The following is a 17,083-nucleotide window of genomic DNA, read 5'->3' on the forward strand; positions in this document are numbered from 1 at the left end:
CAACCATACGCTGGAGTGTATTAGTTTGATCCTCCAGCAGCCTCAGCATTGAATCCTGCCTCCTCTCATCATGCTGCCACCATCTTTCAGCTTCAGCCCTCTCTTCAGCCCACCACCTCTCCTCCTGGTCATTTTGTGCTTTCCTGCACTCTGACGTTGTCTGCTTCCACGCATTCGTGTCTGCTCTGTCAGTGTGGGAGGACAGCATGAGCTCAAAGAACATTTCAGCGCGAGTGCGTTTTTTCCACCTTCTAATCTTCGCTAGCCTCTGGGAAGGAGAAGATCCTGTGATCCTTGAAACACATGCAGCTGGTGGAGGGGAAAAAAAGGGACAGTTTTATTTAAAAAGACACATTTTATAGAACAATGGGTACACTTTCACAGTAAACCTTGCTGTTAACATTACATACATAGCACATGTGCTTTTGTTCCAAGGTCACATTTTGCCTCCCCCCAGCGCGTGGCTAGCCCCTCTGCCCTTCTCCCTCCCCATGGCTAACAGCGGGGAACATTTCTGTTCAGCCACAGGCAAACAGCCCAGCAGGAACGGACACCTCTGAATGTTCCCTTAAGTAAAGCACCCTATTTCAACCAGGTGACCATGAATGATATCACTCTCCTGAGGTAACACAGAGAGATAAAGAACAGATGTTTGAACGCCAGCAAACATACACTGCAGTGCTTTGTTCTACAATGATTCCTGAGTATGTGCTACTGGCCTGGAGTGGTAAAGTGTCCTACCATGGTGGATGGAATAAGGCTGCCCTCCCCAGAAACCTTTTGCAAAGGCTTTGGGAGTACATCCAGGAGAGCTGCGAATGCCAGGGCAAATTAATCATTAAACATGCTTGCTTTTAAACCATGTGTAGTATTTTAAAAGGTACACTCACCAGAGGTCCCTTCTCCACCCAGCAGGTCCAGGAGGCAGCCTTGAGTGGGTTCAGGGGATACTGGCTCCAGGTCCAGGGTGAGAAACAGTTCCTGGCTGTCGGGAAAACTGGTTTCTCCGCTTGCTTTCTGTGAGCTGTCTACAAACCTCATCATCTTCCTCGTCCCCAAAAGCTGCTTCTGTGTTGCCTCCATCTCCATTGAAGGAGTCAAACAACACGGCTGGGGTAGTGGTAGCTGAACCCCCTAAAATGGCATGCAGCTCTTCATCATAGAAGCAGCATATTTTTGGGCTCTGACCTGGAGCGGCCGTTCGCCTCTCTGGTTTTCTGGTAGGCTTGCCTCAGCTCTTTAAGTTTCATGCGGCACTGCTTCGGGTTCCTGTTATGGCCTCTGTCCTTCATGCCCTGGGAGATTTTGACAAATCTTGTGGCATTTCGAAAACTGGAATGTAGTTCTGATAGCACGGATTCCTCTCCCCATACAGCGATCAGATCCCGTACCTCCCGTTCGGTCCATGCTGGAGCTCTTTTACGATTCTGGGATTCCATCATGATCACCTCTGCTGATGAGCTCTGCATGGTCACCTGCAGCTTGCCACGCTGGCCAAACAGGAAATTGAAATTCAAAAGTTCACGAGCCTTTTCCTGTCTACCTGGCCAGTGCATCTGAGTTGAGAGTGCTGTCCAGAGCGGTCACAATGGAGCACTGTGGGATATCTCCCGGAGGCCAATACTGTCTAATTGTGTCCACAGTACCCCAAATTCAACCCAGCAAGGCCGATTTCAGCGCTAATCCCCTTGTCGGGGGTGGAGTAATGAAATAGATTTTAAGAGCCCTTTAAGTCGGAAAAAGGGCTTTGTTGGATGGACAGGTGCAGGGTTAAATTGATTTAATGCTGCTAAATTCGACCAACTCCTAGTGTAGACTGGGGCTTTGATTCCAAAAGGTGATAGAAAATGTTGATATGCAAGCTTTTATGTCCTCTAAAGCTAACCCAAGCCTAGCAGCTTAGGGATCCCTTGCTTATGCTTAAAAATATTTTCCTCTCCAAATTTCAAGCAGCATAATGATCCAGTTCCTTCTGATCAGGGATTTGTATTCTCTTCCCTTAGAGCCCAAACTGATGGGACTGTTTGTGCCATCTCCTCTTCGTCGTTTGGGGTGGTGGTGGGAAGAAAGTCTTTTGTCCTTTGTTTCAAATGGTTCATTTGGTTTCAATGCAGGCCCAGCACTTTACATTAATTTAATGCTTCTTTCCTGTTTCTTGTGTTACACAGCAAGAGGTTTACAATGAAAACACTCAATATAACTTTATACTGAGAGGTACAGATGTTGTAAGTCAGATCAGTACATGCAGCATCCTATAAACATTTCATCAAGTCTAACCACTAAACGCATTCGTATAAACTTAACATCTATTTTAACAATGCTAACGCTCAGATAAGCCAGGCTGGTTTCTAGCTATGAATTTGTCAGTGCTCAGTGAGGCCTAGTGGCCTTGGCATGAGCTGCCACCTGTTCTGCCAGCTTCACAGTTCCATGCTTGTCAGCTTCAGTCTCATCAGCTGCTGATGGCTCTACTCAAAAAAGAATGCCCAAGGCAGAGGATGATGCACAAATCCCCACCCCAGATCAAGGATCTGAACCTAAACGTAAGCAAAGGGCAAGGTTATTGATTACGTTTGGAGTATTGTTCATATGTAGATAACAGTGCAGCTGTCAGCCTTCCAGTAGTATCTGGGTACTGTGGGACAATGCCTCCGTAGGCTGGGAAGGGGAGAGCTGTGTGAAAAGTTTGTAGGACTCGGCAGAAGCCCTTATGTATGAAAATAATGGGGGATTTGGCTCTTGAGGATAGTCACATTCTTCATTTTGATCTGAATCTGAACTCCCCAATGGTTTTGTAAACAGGGAGCAGCATAGGAAAACTGCATTGCTGCTGCCCATACTGTACTTGTTCTGGGGATTAATATGACATAGGTGCTCAGTGCTGTTTAGTCCTGTATCTTCACTAGTACTAGATTGAGAAACTAAGAGTCTCCCTTGATTTGCTGGCTATGTGATGGGATACTTCTGGGTTGGCTGGAAGATATTTCCTAGATTAGCAAATCTGATAGAGCAGAGGTGCCTGTTGTAATAATTGGGCCTCCAGATTTACCCTAATTGTGAGCTCAACTGTAAAAAGTGTGAGTGTGCGTTCATAAGATGTCATGCTAACATATAACAACAAATGGTGGTCGGAAAAGGTGCAAAAGCCAGACAGACTGAATTAGTCCAAACAAAAAGGCCTACTGATACAACTCAAGAACTGTGCTAAGATCATGCTTGGTACACAAGAAAAGTGTGGAACCAGAAAACTAATAATCCAGAATTGGTATATTGGCTATTGGACCTAACTGGTGGACTAAACAATGAGGGGGTAGGCTGTTCCACCCATCACTCCTTTTTGGGTTCCTAAAGAATGAGACTTTGGGAAGGAAAATTGGCTACTGGAGCGTGTTTCATCATCATGGCTGCTACTCCCACCTGGGCATCGTGATCCTGAGAGATGTCCTGATGAGGGAGGGACTGAGATGACACAGCCACTTCCTCCAGCTGAATCCCAAACACCAGCCGGGATGTGAGACTTTGTCTCCACCACACTCCCCCATCTGTCCTTTTCCTTTCCTACCTTCTTTTTCTTATCACTCTCCTTCATCCTTCTCTCTTACAAGAGTCTGGCTTAGCCAGCGAAGACTGTATTTTGTAATGCTGCTGTAAGCCTGTGACCAGAAAGAGCCAACTAAATGCAATGTCTTAAACAGCCTAATGCTGGTACAACTTTGCCAGGTCTTGGAGTGGCTGATAAGACCGGGTGCCGTGTCTGTATTTTTATCGGCAGTGAGGGTGCAAGAGTCTACATAAGATATAGAAGCTGCATTTTCTATCTTTGCTATTCTTTTCTCTCTTGTTTTGTGTAAGTTTGTGTTTAGTCTTCTAGAAAACAGGATCTGACTTTAACAGCAGCAGCTTTGGTCCATCTCCCCAAAAGGACAGTTATTACCATCTTTAGTACAATCTAAAACACTGTCAAACAAGGAGAGTTTTTAGAAGGAAAATCCCCCAGCTCAAGTGAACAAGGGATGTTAAAATGAAAACCTTACTCAATACTTACTTTTCAAATGCTTTAACTGTTTGTTTTTTCCTTTTTTCTCTTGTATCTTTAATAAAAGGTTAGAGGGATTTCTAATAGTGTGTTTGCCATGGTGCTAAGCAGGGTGTGGTTTCTGTACAACAAATCCCTAAACTTGTTTAAAATTCTTTAATGTTGGAGAGTGACTGGGTTATGAAATCATAGAAATGTAGGGCTGGAAGGGACTTTGAGAAGTCAAGTCCAGCCCTCTGTGCTGTGGCAGGACCAAGTAAAGCTAGACTGTCCCTGACAGGTGTTCGTCCAACCTGTTCTTAAAAACATCCAGTGATAAGGATTCCCCAGCCCCCCTTGGAAGCCTAGTCCAGAGCTTAATTACCCTTATAGTTAGAAAGTTTTTCCTAACATGTAACCTAATTCTCCCTTGCTGCAGATTAAGCCCATTACTACTTGAACTACCTTCAGTGGACATGGAGAATAATTGATCACAGTCCTCTTTTATAACAGCCCTTAACATATATGAAGACTGTTTTCAGTCTCCTTTTCTCAAGGCTAAAAGTGCCCAGTTTCTTAACCTTTCCTCATAGGTCAGGTTTTCTATATCTCTGATCATTTTTCGTCGTTCTCTTCTAGAGTCTTTCCAGTTTGTGCACATCTTTCCTAAAGTATGGCACCCAGAATTGAACACAGTACTGCAGCTGAGGCCTAACCAGTGCCAAATAGAGCAGGAAAGTTACTTCCAATGTCTTACATATAGCACTCCTCTTACTACACCCCACAATGATATTAGCCTTTTTCATGGCAGCATCACATTGACTCATATTCAGTTTGTGATCCACTATAATCCCACAATCCTTTCAGCAGTGCCACCACCTAGCCAATTATTTTCCAGTTTGTGCATTTGATTTTTTCCTGCCTAAGTGAAGTACTTTGCACTTGTCTTTATTGAATGTCATTTTGTTGATTTCAGGGCAATTTGCAAAAAAAGGGTTGCTGTGAATTCTCCTGCTGTCTTCCAAAGTGCTTGCAAGCCTTCCCAGCTTGGTGGTGTCTGCAAATTTTATAAGCATACTCCCCACTCCATTATCCGAGTCATTAATGAAAACATTGAATAATGACGGACTGCTGTGGGATCCCACTAGATGTGCTCTCGCAGTTTGACAGTGAACCACTGATAACTGCTCTTCAAGTATGGTCTTTCAACCAGCTGTGAACCCACCTTATAGTAATTTCATCTAGACCATATTTCCTTACTTCGTTTATGACAATATCTTATGGGACTGTCAAAAGTCTTACAAAAATAAAGATACATCACATCCGCTGCTTCCGTGCTATCCACTAAGCAAGTAACCCTGTCTAAGAAGGAAATTAGGTTGGTTTGGCATGATTTGTTCTTGACAACTTCATGCTACCTATTCCTTATAATGGTAGTATCCTCTAGGTGCTTACAAATTGATTGTTTAATAATTTGTTCCAGTATCTTTCCACGTAACAAAGTTCGGCTGACTGACCTATAATTCCTCAAGTCCTCTTTGTTCCTCTTTTTAAAGACAGGTAACTATGTTTGCCCTTCTCCAGTCTTCGGGGACCTCACCCGTCCTGCAGGAGTTCTGAAAGATAATTGCTAATGGTTCTGAGATTGCTTCAGCTAGTTCCTTTAAGTACCAAGATGAATTTCATCAGGTCCTGCCAACTTGAATGCATCTAACTTATCTCAATATTCTTTAACCTGTTCTTCCCTATTCTGGCTTACGTTTCTTTCCCCTTGTTGTTAATATTAATTGTGTTGAGTTATATGTTCACCATTAATCTTTTTAGTGAAGACTAAAGCAAAATAGGCATTAAACTGTTCAGCTTTCTTGATGTCAGCAATTGTTTGCTCTCCTTCCCTGCTAAGTAGAGGACCTACGCTTGGTCTGTCTCTTGCTCTTTACTGTATTTAAAGAACTTCATCTTGTTGCATTTTATGATCCTTGCTAGATTTAACTCGTTGTATGCCTTAGCTTTTGTAATTATGATTATGTCAACACCTTCAACTGTTTGGACCCATATAATCCGTCTGAATTAATACAGCATGCCCCCTGCTGGCTGTTTGGTTTATCATTGATACTGAGCCTGATGGAGGATGCAGTAGATCAGTGGTCTCCAAACTGGGGTGCACGCACCCCCGCAAAGGGTGTGCAGGAGCACCGCTGGATGGCACTGCGCCGTTTTTTTCTTCAGCGGTAGCGCTGCACGTCCACGGCTGGTGTTCCCCTCCGGCGGCACGTCTGTGACAGGTCTTCCGGTCTTTACCCTGGCATGCATGAGCCAAAAAGTTTGGAGACCACTGCAGTAGATGACCACCGTACATTGTTAGGGTTTGTGTATGAATGATGGTGGGGTGCCCCAAGAATGCTGACTGAGGAACTTAATTTGGGGACAGGCTTCTGTACTGAGGTGTCAGAGCAGTCATGCTTGCTTTGCTGTAGAAGGATCAGAGCATCAACAATAAACCAAATGTTCAGAGAACTCAGGAGCTGTCTTTTTCAAGTCTGATACTGTTGCTGCTGGAGCCCTGCTGGGCTCTTTGCATAGTGTTGGCTTCCAGCCTTACCACCCTGTTTGTTCCTCTCAGGTTTCCCCACGGATGGTCTTGCCCCAGCAGTTTGGAAAGGAGGGGAGACAGAGGCCTTGGCCCGGCTGGATAAGCATTTGGAAAGAAAGGTAACCAACCCACTTTCACTCAGAAAATGGTACTTTCTGCATGCTGAGGCCTCTGGCTAAGAAATATTAATGCTGGTTGTCACCCTTGTTTCTGCTGCTTGTAGCAGCAGGCGCAGCTTTGTGTAGATGGGAATGCCTCTGTAGGACCCAGGCTGTGTGGGGCATAGGGAATGTGCCCTCCCCGCTTCTAGGCTTCAGAGGACCCAAACCGTAGTGGAAGTTCACTGATATATGTGCATTTAGGGGTGGAATTCACTCACTAAGCAATGCTGGTGTTGCTGTGCCCTTGGAGCATGAAGGGTGTTGAGCCCCGTTCTCTCTGGGGTAGCAAAGATGAAGAGAGCCTTCCACCAAGATACAGTGCTGGCTGCAGACTGCCTTCCACCTCCTTTTTAATCTTCACTTGGAGACATTTGTGCAGGTGCACTAACAGGACAAGTGCAAACAGCCGGGCTTTTCCCAGGCAGGGCATGTGAGGACTGTTAATACAACATGCCACGTTATACCTTGAGCCACTCATTGTAATATCTAGACACTTTTTGTTGACCCAGTTCTCTTTATTGCTTCACACAATGTAAATAAATTGAAACAATAAGAACAGGAGTATTAGGTGTTACTAATAACAATACAAGACAAAATTACTCAGACAGAGATGACTGAGTTCTCTTTAATGCTAGCCTTTCTTGATGGAAAGTTGTGAACTGCACAATCATCCCCAATGCAGCATGGCAGGATGCAAGTAAAACTTCAGCGTAATACGCAGGTAGTGCTGAATCTCAGCTTTATGTAATTGCAGGCTGCCATGTTCAATGATAGTCTTTCCTCCTGGAGTCACCTGCTGCATATGTCAGGGCGACAGTTAAGATCTCTCTTCATGCAGCTCAGAGTTGGATGTACCTGAAGTACTAGGATGTACCTTTGGGAGGTCCTAGGCCCAGACCTACGCTGCAGACAAGAGCTAATAGCTCCCTCCTAGATCAGCATGACTAGATCAAATCCCCTTTGAATGGGAAGTGATTTGTGGGCCTCTCACTGCTGTGGGAGTGCTGGAATGATCAGCTTGAAACATCGCCAACAAATGGATGAAGCCAGTTCAGTAGGGATACTGTCAGAGAAATGGAGGACTTGTGGCACCTTCAAGACTAACAAATTTATTTGAGCATAAGCTTTCGTGAGCTACAGCTCACTTCATCGGATGCATTCAGTGGAAAATACAGTGAGGAGATTTATATACGCAGAACATGAAACAATGGGTGTTACCATACGCATTGTAACGAGAGTGATCAGGTAAGGTGAGCTATTACCAGCCCCGGGGGGGGGAACCTTTTGTAGTGATGATCTCCCTGAGGGTTACCAAAAGAAACTACAGCATTTGCTCAGGAAACTCCCTGAAAAAGCACAAGAACAAATCCGCACAGACACACCCCTGGAACCCCAACCAGGGGTATTCTATCTGCTAACCAAGATCCATAAACCTAGAAATCCTGGGTGCCCCATCATCTCAGGCATTGGCACCCTGACAGCAGGATTGTCTGGCAATGTGGACTCCCTCCTCAGGCCCTGCACTACCAGCACTCCCAGCTATCTTCGAGACACCACTGACTTCCTGAGGAAACTACAATCCATCGGTGATCTTCCTGATAACACCATCCTGGCCACTATGGATGTAGAAGCCCTCTACACCAACATTCCACACAAAGATGGACTACAAGCTGTCAGGAACAGTATCCCCGATAATGTCACAGCAAACCTGGTGGCTGAACTTTGTGACTTTGTCCTCACCCCTAACTAGTTCACATTTGGGGACAATGTATACCTTCAAATCAGCGTCACTGCCTTGGGTACCCACATGGCCCCACAGTATGCCAACATTTTTATGGCTGACTTAGAATAACGCTTCCTCAGCTCTCATCCCCTAATGGCCCTACTCTACTTGTGCTACATTGATGACATCTTCATCATCTGGACCCATGGAAAAGCCACCCTTGAGGAATTCCACCATGATTTCAACAATTTACATTCCCACCATCAACCTCAGCCTGGACCAGTCCACACAAGAGATCCACTTCCTGGACGCTACGGTGCGAATAAGCGATGGTCACACAGCCATCACTCTATACTGGAAACCTATTGACCTCTATGCTTATCTACATGCCTCCAGCTTTCATCCAGACCGTACCACACGATCCATTGTCTACAGCCAAGCTGTTCGATACAACCGCGTTTGCTCCAACCCCTCAGACAGAGGCAAACCCCTACAAGATCTCTATCAAGCGTTCTTACAACTACAATACCTTCCTGCTGAAGTGAAGAAACAGATTGACAGAGCCAGAAGAGTACCCAGAAGTTACCTACTACAGGACAGGCCCAACAAAGAAAATAACAGAACGTCACTAGCCATCATCTTCAGCCCCCAACTGAGGACGACCCATCACTCTCACAGAACTTGGGAGACAGGCCAGTCCTTGCTTACAGACAGCCCCCCAACCTGAAGCTAATACTCACCAGCAACCACACACCAAAAAACACTAATCCAGGAACCTATCCTTGCAAGAAAGCCTGTTGCCAACTGTGTCCACATATCTATTCAGGGGACACCATCATAGGGCCTAATCACATCAGCCACATTATCAGAGCCTCATTCACCTGCACATCTACCAATGTGCTCTATGCCATTGTGCCAGCAATGCTCCTCTGCCATGTACATTGGCCAAACTGGACAGTCTTTATGTAAAAGAATAAATGGACACAAATCGGACATCAAGAATTATAACGTTCAAAAACCAGTCGGAGAACACTTCAATCTCTTTGGTCACTCGATTAGACCTAAAAGTGGCAATTCTTCAACAAAAAAAACTTCAAAAACAGACTCTAAGGAGAGACTGCTGCATTGGAATTAATTTGCAAACTGGATACAATTAACTTAGGCTTGAATGAATAAAGACTGGGAGTGGATGGGTCATTACACAAAGTAAAACTGTTTCCCATGTTTATCTCCCTCCCCCGCCCCCCCCAACTGCTGGAAATGGCCCACCTTGATTATCACTACAAAAGGTCCCCGCCCCTCCTGCTCTCCTGCTGGTAATAGCTCACCTTACCTGATCACTCTCCTTACAGTGTGTATGGTAACACCCATTGTTTCATGTTCTCTGTGTATATAAATCTCCCCACTGTATTTTCCATTGAACGTATCCAATGAAGTGAGCTGTAGCTCACAAAAGCTTATGCTCAAATAAATTGGTTAGTCTCTAAGGTGCCACAAGTACTCCTTTTCTTTTTGCGGATACAGACTAACACGGCTGCTACTCTGAAACCTGTCAGAGAAATGTAAGGGGCTTTAATGAACCTACTGGAGATAGTTGTGTCCCTGCCCAGCAGGCTGCTCCTTGGACTGCTGCATTTCTGAAACCCATTCTCTTTCCCAAATGCTCTTAGGCTTGGGTTGCAAATTATGAAAGGCCAAGGATGAACGCTAACTCGCTGCTGGCGAGCCCCACTGGGCTCAGTCCCTATCTGCGTTTCGGCTGCTTGTCCTGCCGCTTGTTCTACTACCGCCTCTGGGAGCTGTATAAAAAGGTGAGAAAAGGGGGATGGGAGGGTGGGGGGTTCCTCCAGAGCCAGCAGGCCTGGGACCAGGCTGGTTCCTAGGACGGGTTGTGTTAATTCCCTTGCAGTTCTGTCCTATTCCATTGTTTCTGGCCCAAGAAGCTGTAGGTTGACATTCCCCCCTCCCCCCTGCCTCTAACTCTTCTGGCTATGAAGCAGTGCTTAGCTCTTTAAATATAGTTGCCCCTACTGGGGGAAACTTACAAAAATGGCAAGACTCTTGTAGACATAGCTACTTTTAAAATATAGTAATTATCTGGATTCTCAAGCCTGAGCCCTCATAATCATTAGCTCTAGGTTGGCTCTAGTGCCTGTCCTCTTGTTCTGGAGAGATCAGTTCCTTCAGAATATCAGACTAGATTAAAGAGAGGTGCTTTCTGCCCCAATGAGTCTGGTGTCTGGTAAAGGGCTGTTCAGAGGATAGCTCCACAGCTCCAAATGTTGCTAGCAGTCTTGGTCTCTGAGTGGGAATTGCCTGTAGTGATGGGGCAGAGGGAGGGTTGAGCTGAGCTGCCCAGGTACAGGAGCTGGGAAAGGCTAATATCTCTTTGTCCCTGTTTCTCCTCTTCCACAGGTGAAGCGTAACAATACACCACCGCTCTCACTATATGGGCAGCTTCTCTGGCGGGAATTTTTCTACACGGCAGCCACCAACAATCCCAAATTTGACCGCATGGAGGGGAACCCAATCTGCATCCAGATCCCCTGGGACAGGAATCCTGAAGCCTTGGCAAAATGGGCAGAGGGCAAAACAGGCTTCCCTTGGATTGATGCTATCATGACCCAACTGAAACAAGAAGGCTGGATCCACCACCTGGCTAGGCATGCAGTGGCCTGCTTCCTGACCAGGGGTGACCTCTGGATCAGCTGGGAGTCTGGAGTCAGGGTAAGTCTGGCATTTCCAGAATTAGGAAACAGAGCATGGGGAGGGCAAAATCCTGTTGGCACATTCTGCTGGGATGGCAGTACTGTCATGGCAATCATTTGGCATGTAGAGTAGTGTGGAAGAGAGGATGATCTAGCTGGCTTTGCTTCATCACAAGCCTGGCTGTTTCTGCCTAGTTCAATTAAGTCCTAAAAGTGATGATGAGAGAGTCTGCAGTTACCTAAGTAAATGTAAATGGGACCCATTGGTTAATATGGGCTGTTGTCTAAAAAGTGCCCCCAGCCCAAGTGGAGGCAGAGCCATCCCTGCCCTAACGGGCTGAAAACACTAATAGACAGTGGAAATTGGAATACACAACTCCTAGGAACTAAACTGGACAGGAATTCAGTGGGTTATTAGTAATATCCTGCTTCCACTCAGAGTGGGGGATGGATAATGTGAGACTTAGAAGGAAAAGCCCTTATTCACTTTTGATTGTTCTGCTGCACAGAACTGCTGTGCTCCTTCAGGGTCTATTCTGCATACTTACATTACACTTCCAAGGCTAGGATTGATGTCCAAATCTTGCAGTAAAACCGTACAGCAAAGTCCAAAGCAGCAGGAGCTAACTGGTAGTGTTCGAAAACATGACCAGACAAGGCTTCTCATTGGAAATGATTAAGATGTAAGGAACTATGGTAGATTAATTGATCAGGTGTCTGCTTTTTGTTCCAGTTACCGAGATCTGTTTCCTGACTGCCTCAACTTCATACTTAGCATCTATCTTCTAGTGTTGCCTGTTGCTGGGTCTTTCCCTTCGAGGTTGGTTCCCTCACCAACTTTCCCTCTTATTACTGCAGGTGTTTGATGAGCTACTGCTGGATGCAGATTTCAGTGTGAACGCCGGCAGCTGGATGTGGCTTTCATGCAGTGCTTTTTTCCAGCAGTTCTTCCACTGCTACTGCCCCGTCGGTTTTGGGCGCCGCACAGATCCCAGTGGTGACTATGTTAGGTGAGTAATGTGGATGGGTGCTTCTCAGACATCCTAGCATGGCAGTGACACACAGCTTCACAGTCTGCCTGCCTGGGTAGCTGACTTGTTGCTTATCCCATACTTGTGAACTCTTTGTGGCTGTACTCTGAATAAGGTGTCATCTCTTTATGTGCTGCAGGCGGTATTTGCCCAAGTTAAAGGGCTTCCCCTCACGGTACATCTACGAGCCATGGAATGCCCCTGAGTCGGTGCAGAAGGCAGCCAAGTGCATCATTGGGGTGGACTACCCCAAACCCATGGTGAACCATGCAGAGACCAGCCGGCTAAACATTGAACGCATGAAACAGATCTACCAGCAGCTGTCACGCTACAGGGGCCTCTGTAAGTACGAGGTGCTGTGAGACACTTGCTGCAGTTTGCACTTTAACCCTGTATCAGCTGAAGTAGAGAAGATGGTTGGGATGGGAGGGGAATTCACAATACAGCAAATGGCAGCTGTGCTCCTGACCAGCCCTTTGCAGGAGGAAGTGGCTTCTGCCAAAAGTTTCTCTAAGGGTACATGCATTCCCTGGGAATGCAGACAAGACCGTGAGCACTTCAGTATGGCAAGCTGTGAAGGTTGGGAGTAGCTGTCAGGTAACTGAAATTGGGAAGGTGTCTACTGGAGATGAGAAACCCTGTGCTTCACTCCTAAAGCCCGTGCATAAGATCCCAATGAGAAGGGATCATGGGGGCCAGGACCTGTGTCCCCAGCAAGCACTGAGCCAACTGAGCTTTAAACCTAGCTCGTCTTTCATTGACACGTGCACCACTACGTGTTCGCACTTCGGCTGGTCTGAGCTCCCTATGAAAAGCAAGAGCCTGTTCCTCAGTGGAAGTCAGTGATCATTCTCTTCCCAGGTTTGTTGGCCTCTGTCCCTTCCTGTGTGGAAGATCTCAGTAGCCCGGTCACAGACACAACGTCAGGCCAGGGCAGCAGCACCAGTACAGGTGAGCAGGAGTTGTTGGTAAATTACCTAGACAAGTTAATGGGCACTTGGAGCCCATAACTGGATAGAACGTTACTTCAGCAAGGAACAGGTGTGTGGGGGTAAAATGGTATAGATCGGGGTGGGCAATTTTCGCAGGGGGGCCACTCCACGAATTTTGGCAAGTAGTTAAGGGCCACACATTTCTACTGTATTAATGGAGGGGGTGCAGGGGTCTGGGAGGGAGTTTGGGTGCAGGAGGGAGCTCTGGGCTGGTGCAGAATGTTGGGGTGCATGAGGGGGTGCAAGGTGCAGACACTGGCCGGAAGGCGCTTACCACAGGCGGCTGCTGGCTGGCAGTGCAGCAGGGTGCTCAGGCAGGCTGCCTGCATGCCGTGGCCCCCACACTGTTCCCAGAAGTGTCTGTGGCCAGCTGCTGCTGGCACGTCTCTGCACACCCCTTGCAGGGAGGGGGGCAGCGCATGGAGCCGCCTCTCCCACCTCTGTGCAGAGATGTGCCAGCAGCAGCTGGCCGCTTCTGGGGGCAGCCTGGGGCCACAGCAGGCAGGCAGCATGCCTGAGCACCCCACTGTGTCGCGGGACGTTTAGAGGCCCGGACTCGGAGATCACGAGGGAGCAGAGGAGGCCGGACAGAAATGTTAGACTGGCCGGATCTGGCCCATGGGCTGTGTTTTGCCTGGTATAGATCTTATTCACTTTAATTTAGACTTGCTGGGAGTTCCCAAGAGAGCTCTTCCTAAAAGGCCCACAAAACTCTAGTACATGATGCCAGAAAGAATCACTGATTACAGTTCTATGGAACCTGTCTGGACATGGAGGGGTGGGGAGTTGGAAATAATTTTTCTATAAAACCTAGCTCTTTACTAGAGTAGGAAGACTCTGGTGATTGTCCTGGGCTGGAGTTGCTGAGATTCAGTATCCTGTCTATGCTAACATTTGTGTGTCCAAAAAAAAAAAAAAAAGTGGGGGGAGGTTGTGGCTGCACTTCCCGTTGCTTTGGCATTGTAGGCTCTCCTTTTCCCCTGCTGTCTCGGCACATAGATGCCTAAAGCAGTAAATGTGAGAAGCCACAGGGCCAGAGGAAACTTTGCAGTGACTCTCCTCTCCCAATTGTAGTGCAGAGGCTGTTGCATTGTGGCCAGACCTCTCCAAAGCGTAAACATGAGGGAGTAGAGGAGCTGTGCACTGAAGAGTTGTACAAACGAGCCAAAGTGATGGGTCTGCACATTTCAGAGATCCCCAGCAAGAACTTGTGAACGTGAGTAGCCCCATGATCTTGCTCTGGGATAATTGGAGGACTGTGGCCTTCCTCAGTCTTGTTTCTTGACGTTGGTGCCCAACTTTAAATGCTGTTAGTAGTTTAAAAATCTAAAACTGTCTTACTGTGGTTTTGATGGCCCCACAATTCTACCAAGTAACTTCTAGTGGGTCTCCTGTCTCTTATAGTCATGTCACTATATTGCTTGGCAAGGTTTTAGCTTAGCTGGCCATCAGAGGGCAGCAGCATTGTTAATTTAGCAAACACAGACTGCTTTTAACCTATGGACCTGTTCTGCAGGGTGTTGCTCCCTTCTCACAGGAACCAGCTGTCCCACATAATCAGACTTCACAGCCTGGTCCCAATCTGCTTCAAATGTTGCAGGCTGGGGGGGAGAGCAGCACATCTTTGTGGGGGCAAGATGCTGTTCCTCATACTCCACTTGAAATGCTCCCGACAGTCCTGTTGGAGAGAAGCTGACTGTGTTCTGTTCTAGCTCTAGTTCTGTAAAGGGGACTGATACCTAAATGCTCCTTTCTCTCTCTTTTTTTTTCCCTGCAGCCAGAGATGGGAGAATCACAAGGGAAGAGTTGGGGTGCTGGAGTGTTCGCCACAGCAGTGGAGGGGTGCTGCTTCCAGAGGGGTCAGAGCTTTTGACCAACAGCTGAAAATGTGGGGTGTCAGTGTGAATGTGTAATTCTGGTGGATGCCACACAGATATTGCATCACTTGTGCTTGAGTACATTTTGGCTCACTGGCATACAGAAGCCCTGGGACCTAAACCTGTCTCTTCTCGGCCAAACCTGGAATCTGCCCAGATTGGAAGAGAAGTTTTTTTTTCCATTCACTCCCAGGTGTATCTTTCCTTCCCATTTGTCTCATGCACTGGTCCATTTGCTGCCTAATTACAGGGAGCAGTATCTGCATGTCAGAAAAAAATATTCACCCTTCCTATTAAGTGGCAGGTAGTGAAATGTCTGTCACCCCCAAAACAGGCCAATTCTCCTGTCTGCATGACTCTCCAAGCATCAAGGGGGTGTCTGTTTGAACAACTCCAGTCTCAAAGCATGTTGAAATATCCACCTGTATGAGACAGTCAGCAAAGTAGGGGGATTGGGAAAAAGATGAAGCTGTAGTAATGGGACATCAGTATGGCAGTAACCATGACGACCCTTCATGGACCAGGAGCCCTTTAAGATTCATTGAGCAAATAACATTCATACTGGTGCCTAATCATGACCCTGGCCAGTCTCCAAATGGGGGAAGATGTCTAGAATAGGCAGTTGAAAGCAGGCTTTTGCTTCTAGGGGTCATCTTGGGGGGGAAATTTCAAGAGAAGGCTGACTCTTCTGAGAATAAGCCTATAACTTGACCATAAGTGAAGCTTTCTCCCAGAAATTTGCTCCTCTAAGTAGCAGAGAAAGCTACACCTGGTGGGGAAAACCATTCTGGCCATACTGGGCTCTGGACTCTACCCTTCTTGCACTTTTTCCTTAAGAAGACCTTTCAAACAAAAAGTGAGCAATGTCCAGTGTGGAACCTGTGCAGTGTCTGATGTGGAGTGAATGTACCATTAGAATGATGCTGCGCTGTTGGGCAACTTCTATAAGCGAGTCTTCCTTGGGCTCCATAGCCCATTCTTTGTGGGTGTCCGCTCCCCTTCCTGTAGGTTGCAGTGCATTTGCACCTGTGTTTTTGGTTTCTGCATTGTGTAACCCTGTGACCATGTACCCTGCACAACATCCTTTTCCCCCCACACCTGCATTCAGTGCTTTGTATTCTAACCTGACAGCTTTGTAGGACATACAGGCTGTTAACCATACATCCCCTGGTCTTGTTCTGTATTTCATGCTCTGTTTCAATAGGGTGTTCGCAGGCCCTCAGGCTGCATCCCCAGATGATGCGTGGAATAGAGTAGAGGAGCCTCTGTTCCTGCAGCCTTCATAAGGAATTGTCTCCAGTAGCTGTTCTTGGCACTACGTGGTTATTCAGTCTGAAACCCCTACTTGGCACAGACCTAGCCCCTAGCCAAAACAGCTGGTTAGGTTCACATATAGCTTCACCTACTAATAACCTGCTCCCTTACCATGACAGTGGAAGACCATAGTTTCCCATCTTGAATAGATTTGGATTCAATTTTGGGACCCAGACTTTGAAGTCATAAATGATGCTGGGGTTACAACTAGAAACTGATTCAGGGGCATCTGAAAGGTTTACAATATGGGGAGGTGGGACAGTTGTTTAAGAACCAAGAGTTAGTTTATTAAACAGCGGCTAAATAATCTTTCCCTCCTACTAACAACACTAGGGCATTGACCCCCCATTTCCTTTTCCAGTGGAATCTATTGACCAGATTTTCCAAGCAAACACTAAGTCACCCCTCCTGACCTTGTTTTGGTGTCTATTTTTCCAGACTAATGTTCTCTAGAGAGGATTTAGAAATAATGCAGTAATTCAGCATAGCTGGGGTTTTGTCTCCAAATCTTTACCCCGAGGGGCCCCTATAGTCTAGTAGCTGTAGGGGCTAGGGGAAGGAGACACCACTGTCCTCTGCTGCAGAGAGAAGGGGAAAGAAATGCACTTTGTACACTTAGAATTTAGAAATTGTGACTTCTGTCATATGGAAGATTTCATGCTTATACAA

The 17,083-nt window shown here is 46.6% G+C and overlaps 1 protein-coding gene across 1 annotated transcript in view; it reads left to right on the forward strand.

Moving 5' to 3' along the window:
• CRY2 (cryptochrome circadian regulator 2) overlaps positions 1-17,083 on the forward strand; it is a 38,203-nt gene extending 21,120 nt beyond the window's left edge. The window contains exons 5-12 of the mRNA XM_074955339.1: positions 6,639-6,727; positions 10,163-10,303; positions 10,908-11,219; positions 12,059-12,210; positions 12,371-12,573; positions 13,093-13,182; positions 14,298-14,439; positions 15,001-17,083. Of these exons, the coding sequence (XP_074811440.1) occupies positions 6,639-6,727; positions 10,163-10,303; positions 10,908-11,219; positions 12,059-12,210; positions 12,371-12,573; positions 13,093-13,182; positions 14,298-14,437 (1,127 nt within the window). The 3' untranslated portion in view covers positions 14,438-14,439; positions 15,001-17,083. The remainder of the gene's footprint in view (positions 1-6,638; positions 6,728-10,162; positions 10,304-10,907; positions 11,220-12,058; positions 12,211-12,370; positions 12,574-13,092; positions 13,183-14,297; positions 14,440-15,000) is intronic.

Source organism: Natator depressus, chromosome 6 (assembly GCF_965152275.1).
Source record: "Natator depressus isolate rNatDep1 chromosome 6, rNatDep2.hap1, whole genome shotgun sequence".
NCBI lineage: Eukaryota > Metazoa > Chordata > Testudines > Cheloniidae > Natator > Natator depressus.